The 12,903-nt window shown below is 36.2% G+C and overlaps 1 protein-coding gene across 1 annotated transcript in view; it reads left to right on the top strand.

Moving 5' to 3' along the window:
* Nucleotides 1-12,903, top strand: part of LOC143405697 (broad substrate specificity ATP-binding cassette transporter ABCG2-like) — a 37,757-nt gene that overhangs the window by 424 nt on the left and 24,430 nt on the right. Inside the window, exons 2-5 of the mRNA XM_076864050.2 lie at nt 223-322; nt 871-1,023; nt 1,501-1,515; nt 11,702-11,838. Of these exons, the coding sequence (XP_076720165.2) occupies nt 223-322; nt 871-1,023; nt 1,501-1,515; nt 11,702-11,838 (405 nt within the window). The remainder of the gene's footprint in view (nt 1-222; nt 323-870; nt 1,024-1,500; nt 1,516-11,701; nt 11,839-12,903) is intronic.

The following is a 12,903-nucleotide window of genomic DNA, read 5'->3' as shown; positions in this document are numbered from 1 at the left end:
TGGATTATCTGGTGATATCTTGCCTTAATGTTTTTGGCTTTCTTCTAGCATAGGTAAGAATTTGTGTATGTGCTTGCATGTACAGACTCACACACACACATGTTCAACTACAGAACTTGGCTAGTTCATGTTCTATTTTGAATGGAATTTGGATTCAGACTAGGTGAGGGATGTGGCCTTTGTTGGAAGGAAAAATCTCACAACATATGTGTCCTTTTATAGGCTATTAGGTCTGTTAGCTGCAAGGAAAAAACCAAGAGGATTATCTGGAGATGTTTGGGTACATGGAGTACCCAAATGTAATTCAGGATATGTGGTACAGGTAAGTATGAGTGGATACCCCTGTTTCTATATGGGCAAGAGCCTTGGTTTGTAGTATAACATGCTTCCAATTGAACATGCTCAAGGAACCAATTTTATTTACGCCAAATTTACATAATCTCCCTTAAGATTGACAGATAAGTTAAAAGGAGAGGAAGAAAGGGCCTGGAATATGAACCTGTAGGCAATGGTATCAATTCTAGCTTTGATATCATTTACACAAGGGTCTACTGTTGCCCTTTTGCCCTTCCTTCACCTCTCTTTTTCTCCCCAAAGATTTCCCATCAAATCCTCATACAAAGCATTCTGGAAGTGTTTAGAAGTCACCATAATCACCTGTGCTCCATCTGAGTGTGCAGATAGGGAAGGAAAATTATTCCCTGGGCCTTGAAGCTCTTTGTGGAATCACTGAAATTTTAGAGTTGGAAGTTCATCGTTACCTAGAAATCTTCCTTGGGTTTGTTATTTTTGTGAATTAATTTACATTCACTGGAGTGATGGTCTTAGAAAAGATTCAGTGTGACTCACTGAAACCGCATTTCCCTTCAGGATGATGTTGTGATGAGCACCCTGACAGTGGGACAAAACATGTGGTTCTCAACTTCTCTTCGGCTTCCAACAACTATGTCAAAGGAGGACAAAAATGAGCTAATCAAAAAGGTCATTGAAAAGTTAGGTCTCTCTGAAGTGGCAGATTCCAAGGTAACGTGAAAATTCCTGACAGAGTCATAACCAGGAAAGAGGACTTCCCCGTATAGTCAATGTGACCTTCATCAGAAGTTAAGATGTGTGTGGTCGAAACTGGCTGCTTTCTGTGATAATGAAAAAAGAGACCAGATTCCCACTTCAAAAAAGTGAAAAAACAATCTTAACTGTTGTGAATTCTGGGAATGGAGTTGGTCTATGTGGAGAGACCCCAAATGGCTTTTCCATGGTCCTCCCACCCTCATTGTTAAGAAACAGATCATTTGATGTCATTTCACTGACTTTTCTTCTTTTTGTTTATCTCTTTCCTCACTTAGCTGCTCTTCTCCATCTCTTTCCCTGGGGAACATTGTTACATTGTTTTTTGAAATATACTTCGGGACTCAATAAATGAAAAGAATCCAAGAATTCTTTTTTATGGGTTCTTTTTATTTGTATATAACATTAGGATTCATTTTGAAATAATTAGAAAAGCAAGGGACATGTTTTGTTCTAATTCAGTCGCCAATGCTTTCACTTCCACTCCTCTCTGCCCCTGTACACTTCCCTCTGCTCTACTGAAACTTCTGATATTTACTTATAGTTTTTTTTTTAATTAGTGTCTTGTGGATATACATGATTGGGGGATTCATTGTTGTTTATTCATATATGCACATAGGAAAGTTAGGTGTGATTCATTCCACTGTCTTTCCCAAGCATATCCCTCCTCCATACCCTTCACCCGCCTTAGGCTATTCCACTGAACTTTTAATTTTTTTAAATCATACGCATTCTTATTTGGGATTAGCTTACACAAAAACCTCAGCTTTTTGAGACAGGCTACTTTCACTTAGCATGATAGACTTCTGTTCCATCCATTTACTGGCAGATGCAATAATGTCATCCTTTATGGCTTAGTAATACTCCGTTGTGTATACATACCACATTTCTGTATCCATTTATCTGTTGAGGTGCTACACCTAGTTTGGTTTCATAGCTTGGCTATAGTGAATTGTACTGCTATAAACCTTGTGACTGCATCAGTTTAGTATGATGATTTTAAATGTTTTAGACATATTCCAAGGAGCGGGCTAACTGGGTCAAACAGTGCTTCCATTCCTAGTTTTTTGCGAAATCTCCATACTGCTTTCCAGAGTAGTTGCACTAATTTCTAATCCCACCAACCATGTATGAGTGTACATTTTCCCCACATCCTAATTAACATTTATTGTTATTTGTATTTTTTATTGATTTTTTAAAAAACTAAATGACAGTGGAATGCATTAAAATTCTTATTTGTTATTTGTATACTTGATAATTTCCACTCTAATTAGAGTGAGATGAAATCTCAATGTAGCTCTCTTACTCTCTTGCTCTCCCTCTCTCTTACTCTCCCTTCTCTCTCCCCCGCTCTCCTCTCTCCCCCCCTCTTCCCCCTCTCCTCTTTCTCTCTCCCCCTCTCTCTCTTCCCCCTCTCCTCTTTCTCTCTCCCCCTCTCTCTCTTCTCCCTCTCCTCTCTCTCTCCCCCTCCTCCTCTCTCTCTTCTCCCTCTCCTCTCTCTTCCCTTCTTCCTCTCTCTCATCTCTCTCTCCCTCCCCCTCCCCCTTCTCTTCTACAACTGGCCACTAGGATCCTGCTAATAAAATCTTGGACAGGTAAACAGTTGTTTTGGCTTGCTGAGTTTATGGAGCTTTTCCACAGTCCTTTACAGTCAGAGCACAAGACTTTCAGGTTGAAGTTATATTTTCCTTGTCCTTCCCTTTGTCTCTGTCTTTTTATATCTTACTCATTGATTTCAATGAAAATATCCCCCAAAATTCATGTGAGAGTACATTTGTTTCTCAATTGCAGCCATAAATTAACTAGATACAAGGGTTCAGCAAAAGTTAATTAAAAATATTCAGTAAGAATAAATAACTACATTGAATTTACCCCATGAATTTATCTGTCTTCCTCCTGTAGTAGGAGGAATGGTTTATAGGGTTGAGATCAGGCAATGCATAGTGCATATTTTTATTATTTACAAGTTGTGTGTTACATTTTTCTATTTATACCTGAAAGTTCAGTCCTCTTTCTCGACACCAATCCAATAATGAAGGAAAAAATCTTGAGAAAAAGGAAAAGTGTTTATTGTTTTGCTAGCAAAGGAGAAACACAGGGAACTCCTTCCCAAAAGCTGTGATTCTGTCCATTCGCAGGAACAGGGGGTGATTCAGAGAAAATGAGACGAGAGAGAAGAGATCAGAAAGGAGAAGTTTAGGGAAAAGATTAGGGAGGAGAAATTTAGAGAAAAGAAGATCAGTGAAGAGAAGTTTAGGGAAAAGAAAATCAGGGAGAAGTTTAGGGAAAAGAAGATCAGGAAAAAGAAAAACATGTAGTCATAGCATCAAGTAAACCCCTGTTACTTGTTATTATTATTATTTTGTGGTACTGGAATTGAACCCAGAGTGTTCTACCGCTGAGCTACATCCCCAGTATTTTTTTTTTTAATTTTTCAGTTTTGAGGGAGAGTAAAAAAAAAAAGAAATCTCAATGTAGTTTTAATTTGCATTTCCCTGATGCTAGGGATATTTAACAAGTTTTCATGTATTTGTTGACAGTTTGTATTTCTCCTGTTGAGAAGTACTTGTTTAATTCCTTTGCCCATTTATTGATTGGTTCATTTATTTATTTGGTGTTACTTTTTTTGGAATTCTTAGTATAGTCCAGATATCAATGCCCTGAGGAGCACATGGCAAAGATTTTCTCCCATTCTGAAGGTGTCTCTTTATGCTCTTAATTCTTCCTTTTGTTATGCAGAATTATTTTAATCTGATGCCATCACACTTATTTATTTTTTATTTTATTTTTTGCACTTTAGGAGTTTTATTTAAAAAGTCTGCTCCTGTGTTGACATGTTGGAATGTTGGACCTGCATTTCCTTCTAGCAGGTGCAGAGTTTCTAGTCTAATTCCTAGGTTTCCAATTCAGTTTGAGTTCACATGTGTGCAGAGTGAGAGGTCAGAGTTAAATTTCATTCTATTCTATATGGATTTACAGTTTTCCCAGAGCACTGCATAAAAAGGCTATCTTTTCTCCAGCATATATTTTTGGCACCTTGGCTATCATGAGATAACTGTATTATGTGGGTTTATCTCTGTGTCTTCTATGCTATTTGATTAGTCCTCATGCTTGTTTTGGTGCCAGGTACCATGCTATTTTTGTTACTATAGCTCTGTACTATAATTTAAGGTCCAGTATTGTGATGCCTCCTGATTTGCTTTCCTCACTTAGAATTGCTTCGGCTATTCTGGATCTTTTATTTTTCCAACAGAATTATATAACTGCTTTCTATAGTTCTGTGAAATTTGTCATTGGAATTTTGATGGGAATTGCATTGAATCTTTATAGTGCTTTTGGTAGAATGGTCATTTTGACAATATGAGAGATATTTCTATTTCTACGGTCTTTCTCAATTATTTTCATCAGTGTTCTATAGTTTTCATTGTAGAGATCCTTCGCCACTTTTGTTAGATTGATTCCCAAGATTTTGTTTTTGTTTTTGTTTGTTTTGAGGCTATTGTGAATAGAATAGGCTTCCTAATTTCTTTTTCAGCAGATTATTTATTGGAATTTAGGAATGTAATTGATTTATGGGTGTTCTTCTTCCATACCGCTACATTGCTGAATTCACTTAGGAGCTCTCAAAGTCTTCTGCTGGATCTATTTGAGGCTCTTCTAAATATAGGATCATATCAACAGCATACAGAGGTAATTTGAGCTCTTCTTTTCACATATGCATTCCTAGAGATTCTTTCTCTTGCCTGATTTCTCTAGCTAGAATTTCAAGGACTATGTTGAAAAATAGGTGTTGTGAAAGCAGGCATACTTGCCTTGTTCCTGTTTTTAGAGAAAATGATTTCAGTTTCTTTTCTTTCAGCCTAATGTTGGCCATGGGTTTGTCATATATAGCTTTTAATGTTGAGGTAAATTTCTTTTCTCTGCATTTTTCTAGTGTTTCAAATATGAATGGGTGCAATACTTTGTCAAATGGTTTTTCTGCATCTATTGTGACAATCATGTGATTCTTATACTTAAGTCTATGTATGTGGTGAATGACATTTATTGATTTCTGTATTTTGAACCAACTTGTATCCCTTGAATGAAACTCACTTGATCTTGGAGCACTATCATTTAATGTGTTTCTGTCAATATCTTCAAGATTTTCTGGCTTATTGGGGTATAAATTTTCAAAATAGTTTCCGATGGTTCTCTAGATTTCAGTAGTATCTGTGGTGATATTTCCTTTTTCATTGCAGATTTTGACAATTTTTTGTTTCATCTTTCTTTTCATTGGTTTGGCTAAGGGTTTAATCAACCTTGTTTATCCTTTCAAAAATCCAACTCTTTCTTTTGTTGAATTCCTCTTGAATTTTTTGTTATTCTCAATTTCATTGATTTTGCTCTGATTTTAATTATTTTCTATCTTCTACTGATTTTGGTGTTGGTTGGTTTGTTCTTGTTTTTCTATGTCCTTGAGATATAATGTTAGATTGCTTGTTATCTTTCTATTCTTTTAATGTATGATCTAAATGCTATGAACTTAGAACTGACTTCATACTGTCCCAGAGATTTTTGATATGTTGTATGACTATTGTCATTTATTTCTAAATTTTTTTTATTTCTCCCATGATTTCTTCTGCTATGCTTTCATCATTCAAGTGTTTATTATTCAATCTGCTGGTGTTAGAATGAGATCTTTTTTTAATCTTATCACTTATTTCTAACTTCATTCCTTTATGATCTGATAGAATGCAAGGTATTATCTATATTTGCAAAGATTTGTCTTGTGACCTAAAATATGGTCTATTTTAGAAAATGCTTCATGTGCTACTGAGAAGAAAGTGAATTGAGTGATTGATTCATGAAATATTCCATGGATATTGACTGTTCATTCCACTTATTCATTGTATTTTTTAGTTCTGTAGAATCTTTATTTAGTTTATGTTTGGATGGTCTATCCAGTGATGAGAGAGGTGTGTTAAAGTCACCCAGTATATTGTTTTGTGATCTATTTGGTTCTTAATATTGATAAGGGTTTGTTGGATATATGTAGATGTTTTGTTGTTTGGTACATTAATATTTATGGTCAGTATTTTGTCAATATATGATTCCCTTAAACAGCACGAAGTGACATTCTTTGTCTCTTCTGATTAATTATGGCTTAAAGTCCACTTTATCTGATGTGATAATTGCTACCCCTAATTGTTCATGAGTACAATTTGAATGTTATGTCTTTTTTATCCTGTCACCTTCAATCTATGGATGTATTTGCCTCTAAGGTGAATCTCTTGTAGCCAGCATAATGTTGAGGCTTGTTTTTTAATCCAATCTGCCAACCTATGTCTTTTGATTGAATAATTTTAGATCATTTACCTTCAATGTTGTTATATAAAGATGACTTTTATTCTCTGACATTTTGTTTTATTTCTAATGTTTAAAGTGGACTTGATTCTTCTTTATCTATTCTACTAGTGCACTTCATTCCTATGCTGCTTTTCGTTTTTATTCTTCATTTCTTCTTCATAAAATATTTCATTGTGTCCTGTAGTTCAGGCTTACTAGTTATGAATTCTTTTGGTTCTGTTTAATCATGGAAGGTTTTTATTTCATGTTTAATTCTGAAGCTTAATTTTGTTGGGTATAGAATTATTGGTTGGCATCCATTTTTCTTTCAGAGCTTTGTATATAATATTTTAAATCCTCTTGGCTTTAGGGTTTGGGTTGAGAAATCAGCTATAATCTGTATTGATTTAGCTCTAAATGTGATCAGCCATTTTTTTTTCCTGCAGCCCTTACAATTCTATCCTTATTTTGGCATTTCATTATAATGTGATTAGGGTGGATCTATTGCGATTTTGTATAATTTGAGTCCTATATGCCTTTTTATTTGAGTTTACATTTTATTCTTAAGGTTCGGAAATTATTCTGATATTATTTCATTCAAAAGATTGTGTACCCTTTAGCTCAAATTCCAGATTCTTTACTTATCCCAGTGAATCTTAAATTTGGTGGTTTAATGTTATCCCATATTTCTTGAATATTCTATTCATGGTCTCTTAACATATTTTCTTTATGGTTAATTTTATTTTCAAGATTATATACTTTGTCTTTGAGGCCTGAAAAATCTATCTCCCAAAGTGGTCTACTCTATTGGTGATACTTTTATTTCGGTTTCTTGAGTGTTTTATTTCTAGAATATCCATTTGGTTTCTTTTCAGAATTTGTGTATCTTTATTGAGATAATCTTTCATTTCCTGTATTTTCTCTCTAATTTCACTTAATACATCTTCATTTAGGTCACAGAGCATTTTAACTATGAACTTCCTAAATTCTTCCTCTGACATTTCCTCCACTGTAGTGTCAATGGACTCAGTGGAAGCATTATGGGCTGTTTGGGATGGTTCATACTGTTTGTATGTCTACCCATCTATAGGTGTAGTTCTCACTTCTTTTAAGAGAGGGACTACTTTGTGAGTTTCTTTATCTTAAAAGACCTGGGTTGGTAGAATATCCAGATATTGTTTTTTAAGTCCACATTTGATCTCTGCTGATCCCAATATCAGCACCACTTTCAGAGATGCCACTGAACCCAATTTACTATCATCACTTCTGAGCCAAGCCTTAAGCTCCTCAACTTTATGAGCAACTAAAATTTGTGGCTGTTGTTTTCTATGGTTCTTCAAATCCAGGTATAAACGTGGAATAAGTTTCTGGACTAGGTAAAAAAAATAGTTATTAAGTTTATTAAATATACTAGAGCCTTAAATGAGGGCTAAATGGGGGGAAAGAAGAAAGGTTGGGCAAAAATGGGTAGGGAAAAGAGAGAGTGAAAGTAAGAAAGAAAGATAGAAAAGATATAAAAGCATAATTCAGGCCCATGTATGAAGGAGTAATAGATGGATGGTGTATATTTTTAGTAGCAAATAATGCCAGAGAATAAATAGGTGTAAGAGGAGCATTTATCAGCTAGAGCTAGGAAAACAAATATTGAAGATCAATTTCAATTAAATGCTTTATATCATTAGATGAAATACATCCAAATGGTTTGAAGGTACAATGTTGGTTATTGGATAGCAACTATCATTCAAGTTAAGGAATTATATATATATATGATCAAAGTTTGTGTTAGAGTTAATTTATAGTAAACCATGCCTAGGTGAAAAAAAAATCTTTTTGAATCTGGGTTTGGATTTCAGTGGGGTTTGGACATTTAGCAGATTACCATCATTCTTTGGCTATGGATCTGTCCTGATTACAGGGGCATAGTAGTGAACCTCCACAACTGATTCTGGTTTGTCAGCTCAGGGGCCTGAAGCTGACTGCTTGGAGGGTGCAGTGTTGGATGTTGGTTGTTTCTATTGTGTGCAGGAGATCAGGATGTAGGTTCCGGAGTGTGCCTATGAGTACTGTGGCTCACTGTGTACCTGTTCCCCTCCATAGGATTCTTTTAATGGTGTTGAAGATCCTGGTGGTTGTCTGTGCATACAACACTATGAGTGCAGGAATTCTGTGGTTTGTGGTGCAGCTGTCTGGTTTGGGAAGTGGCCATGTTGATTTAAGAGGATGGATTTAAAGGGCTGAAGGTGCCATGAGATGACTGTGGATTCCAGCTCAGTTTCCTTTTCAGATTTGGTTTTAAGCTGGTTTTTCTGTTTTTAGGACTCTGCTTTTCCTGTCACACTTGAATTTTTGTCTGCCTTTCTACTTGTTTTTAAGTGGGTGAGCTTAAGAGTTTTTCTGCTCCCACCTTTCTCCTTCACTTGCCCCTCCCCACTTCACCTACCTGATTCGGTTTTTTTTTTTTTTTTTTTTTTTTTTTAGAGGTAGAGAGAGAGAGAGAGAGAATTTTTAATATTTATTTTTTAGTTATCGGCGGGCACAACATCTTTGTTTGTATGTGGTGCTGAGGATCGAACCCAGGCCGCACGCATGCCAGGCAAGCGCGCTACCGCTTGAGCCACATCCCCAGCCCCCTGATTCGGTTTTAAGGTTAGGAGACTCTGCACTTATTTTCTACTCTGGTAACTAAGCTTTGAGTCTCTCCAGGTATCAGATTTTGCAATATTGCTTCTTAAAGTATTTATTTTGTCATGCGAATCTCACTTCTGCTTTTCCTTCACTGCCTTTTTCTGTGTTGAGAGGTGATTGGGACTCTCTAGCTCCCTTCCACCATCTTCACCAGTCTAATCCAAGGATTCTTGCTCTGGGATTCACTTCGGTGTATTTTGGCTTCCAAATTATATTTGGTTACCTCAGTAGTTACTTCTCATTCATGTAGTGATTAAGTTATTTTTCTATAGCCTTTTTCTTCTCTCATCCTCTCCCTCGCAGTCTGTATTTTTTTTCTTCCCCAGTATTTATTTCCAGACTCTGTCATGCCCCTATCTTTGAGGTATTAGAGATATAGTTGTGGACAAGAGGAAAACAATGGAGAAAGTAAATCTTCCTTGTGTGAGTTGTGCAGGATCATGCAGATAAAGGGAGACAAAGGTGTCAAGTTTACAGTTGATTATTAGGTGTAGGTGGTGTAGACATTAGGAGCTTAGTGCAAAAATAAGCTATCTAGAATGTATTATCCAGGGGGCTGGTGATGTGGCTCTTTGGTGGAGCACTTGACTATCAATTATGGGGCTCTGGGTTCAGTTCCCAGCACCACAAAACAAACCATCAAACAAAAACTGTAAGCCTGTGCTTCATCCTGTTATCTCCCTCCTTAGAGGCAATGAAGGTAGTGGGTTCTACTGGCTGTTGTTTCCCATGGTCTTTCCTAATAGCCTCTCATGATTAGTGTATTTTTTTTTTAATAACCTGATGCCACCTTTCACCACTTATTTTTGTTTGTTGATTGACTGTGTTTACTTTGGAACTAATCTTGTGTTCCTAGAAAGGCACTTTCTTTACTGTCTTATTTAGCTCCAAGCAGGTACTTCCCTGAGTTGCTTGCTTGGATTTCCAGGGGAAACATACAACGGCAGTTGTTGGCATCTTAGAATCATATAAAACTAATTGATTCAAATAGTTTATTTTTGTGGCTCTTAGGATATTTTAAAATAACAGAAATGTAGAAAAATAGTCTGATTACTCAAATGATATGATTGATTATCTAATAATTAATGTCACTTTACCATTAATATAATTTTCTTCAATTTCTCATTTGCTTTCCTCTCCTCACATAATTGCAAAAGGAAATTAGTACATTTCCTTACCTTACCAATACAATTATCAATGATCAAACTGGAAAATGTCTCCATATCGTCACCTGTTTCAAGTCCATCTTTTTTGTGACAATCATTTATATTATTAAAAATACAATAAACAATTGCTTTAGACCAATGATTGATGAAGATTTAATAAGATGATTTTTTTAAATTTCATGATTCTTATGGTTTTCTTGGTCTTAAATCTTTTTTGTTTAAAGGTAGTAAATAAACATGGATATACAGGAAAGATGAAAAATAGGACAGACATTTGACATTCAATACCTTGTTGACTTTTTTCTTTGTAAATTATTCTCTGTTCAGTACTGACTAGCTAGTCAAAATCTGAATCCCATAAGACATTATGTTATTGGTCATAATATCTTACTTCAAGTAGAGGAAAAAATCAAGAAAAGTCTCCTTTGGGAAAGGTTTCCTAAATGCCCAGCAATTACATTTTAGTAGATTTTTCTTTTGAAGGATATATTTAGGCAGATATGTAAAATTAACTGGAAAGAGGGTAGTGGTAATTATCATGTGTCTGTGTAGCTCTTTTAAATTAGTAAGCATCAAGTCCATATTTATATTCAAGTCTTTTTTATTGGTTTACAATAGTTAAACAGAATAATAGATTTCATATTGGCATATTTGTACATGCATATAACATTTTGGTCAAAGTACCCAAATGTCTTTTAAACTTCATTGGTTAATAGAACCCAAATCAAGGGCCATGGGTAGCATTTAATTATGATCTGTTTGTAGATTTCAAATTCCAGATATGTTTCCTACTTTTACCTCCCCCAAATCTTCTTTCTCCCTTCCCACACATTTACTTGTTGTAAAGATTGGGCCAGTTGTCCTGTGGATTATCTGCTTAACTGGATTTTTCTGAAAAGATGAATCAGGTGTACCGAGGTAAGTTAGGTATACAAAGCATCATTTTGGCAAAAAATATTAAACTGAAAAGATGCTAAAATGGTATGGTAAAAAACATACCTTCCTGGCCCCAAGTTGACTCTCTGTTTATCAGTCCACTTGGGATCATTTTGTGGAGGTGATGTGTCAGAGGGAGGTGGTTAGAACACACTGAAAGATCACTACAGGCAGTTTCCTTTTCCTCTCCTATCTTAATAGGGATTTCCTTATGTCAGAATAGTATTCTTTAGTGTTATAACTTATTATCGTAAAACTAAATATTTGACTTGGTTAGGAACATAAAGGACTATTAAAAGCCTGAACTTCATATCAGGTGCAGTCACTTGGCAACTCTGCACTGGGGCTCAGCTTATGCATGTGGTGAATGAGAGACCTTCTTCTCCCAGGTATCATTTACATGATGTACAAAATAATGAGCATAATGAGATAACATGTCGCTTTGAAGAATGGTACAGATTAATTCACCAAATGACAGTGACTACACTCATTCATGTGGATGATGATAATAATTTGTGTTTCAGGTGAAATCTAAAGGAGAAAGAAAAATGGTTAGTATAGGAATGGAGCTGATCCTTGATCCTTCCATCTTGTTCCTGGATGAGCCCACAACTGGTTTAGACTGGAACACAGCATATAAGATCATTAAACTCCTGAAAAGGTAAATGCTATGGCAACGTTGTTTTTTCATTTATTTACTCTCTGTTCATTGCTATGTACCTGGTATTCTTGGTGCAGAGGATCCAGAATGTTAAAAAAAAATAATTCTCTTGATTAGTGTGATACAGTCAATAAATAATAAATGGTTCAAGAAAAATGAAACGAGAGCATAGGGAAGAAAGTTCATGTGAAGTTGGGAAGCTTTTAAAATAGCAGGAAGGTCGGGGAAGACAACAAGCATGGGACACAGGAGCTGAGAGACAGAAAGAGAGAGAGACAGAGAGACAGAGAAAGTGAGATATGCTATGAATTTAGCAGAGAGTTCTAGTTGGAAGAAGCAACTAGTTGCCCTGAGGCAGAGCATTTCGATGTGTGTGGAACATGACAGAGGCCAGGACAGACCTTGGTACTAAGAATAGTGGAGGTTGGCTGGGGGCTTAACAAAAAAAAAATTTCTTATGGCTCTGGAGGCAGTAATTTGAGTTGATGCATCCTCAGGTTTGTTTCTTCATTGGCCTCTCTCCTTGGCTTGTAGAAGGCCATCAACTCTGTTGTATGTTTTTGCCCTAATCTGCTCCTAATTGGACAGGCAGATGAGGACCCTCAATGACCTCATTTAAATTTAAAGACCTTTTTGCAAGCACTATGTCCAATGTGGCCACATCCTGAGGCACTGGGGGATAGGATTTTAACATCTTAGTTTGGGGAAGACCCAGTTTAGCCCATCACAGGTGGATTAGGACATGAGGTGGAGTGGATCTGGTTGCAGATTGCATTGTCCTCAGAGGCCATGTAAGAAGTATGGCTTTTCCTGTCACTAGGGGACATGAGGATGTATTGAGAGTTCTAGAGCAGAACAAATGCTGCATACAAGACTGTGCTGTAGAGCAAGGGTGAGGGAGGACCCCATGAAGGACCCACTGAAAGATGATGGAGTTTTGACTAGGAGGATTGTGGTGAGAAGTGGATGGTTTCTGGGTTTGTTTTCAAGGGAACTAAGAGAATCAGACCAGGAGTGGACCTGGGATGGTAGGATCCAGACAAACTGCTAAGATTTGGGGCCTGA

This window comes from Callospermophilus lateralis, chromosome 8 (genome assembly GCF_048772815.1).
Source record: "Callospermophilus lateralis isolate mCalLat2 chromosome 8, mCalLat2.hap1, whole genome shotgun sequence".
NCBI classification, from domain to species: domain Eukaryota; kingdom Metazoa; phylum Chordata; class Mammalia; order Rodentia; family Sciuridae; genus Callospermophilus; species Callospermophilus lateralis.
Note: the sequence above shows the minus strand (reverse complement) of the source record. Positions and strands in the feature narration are given on the sequence as shown.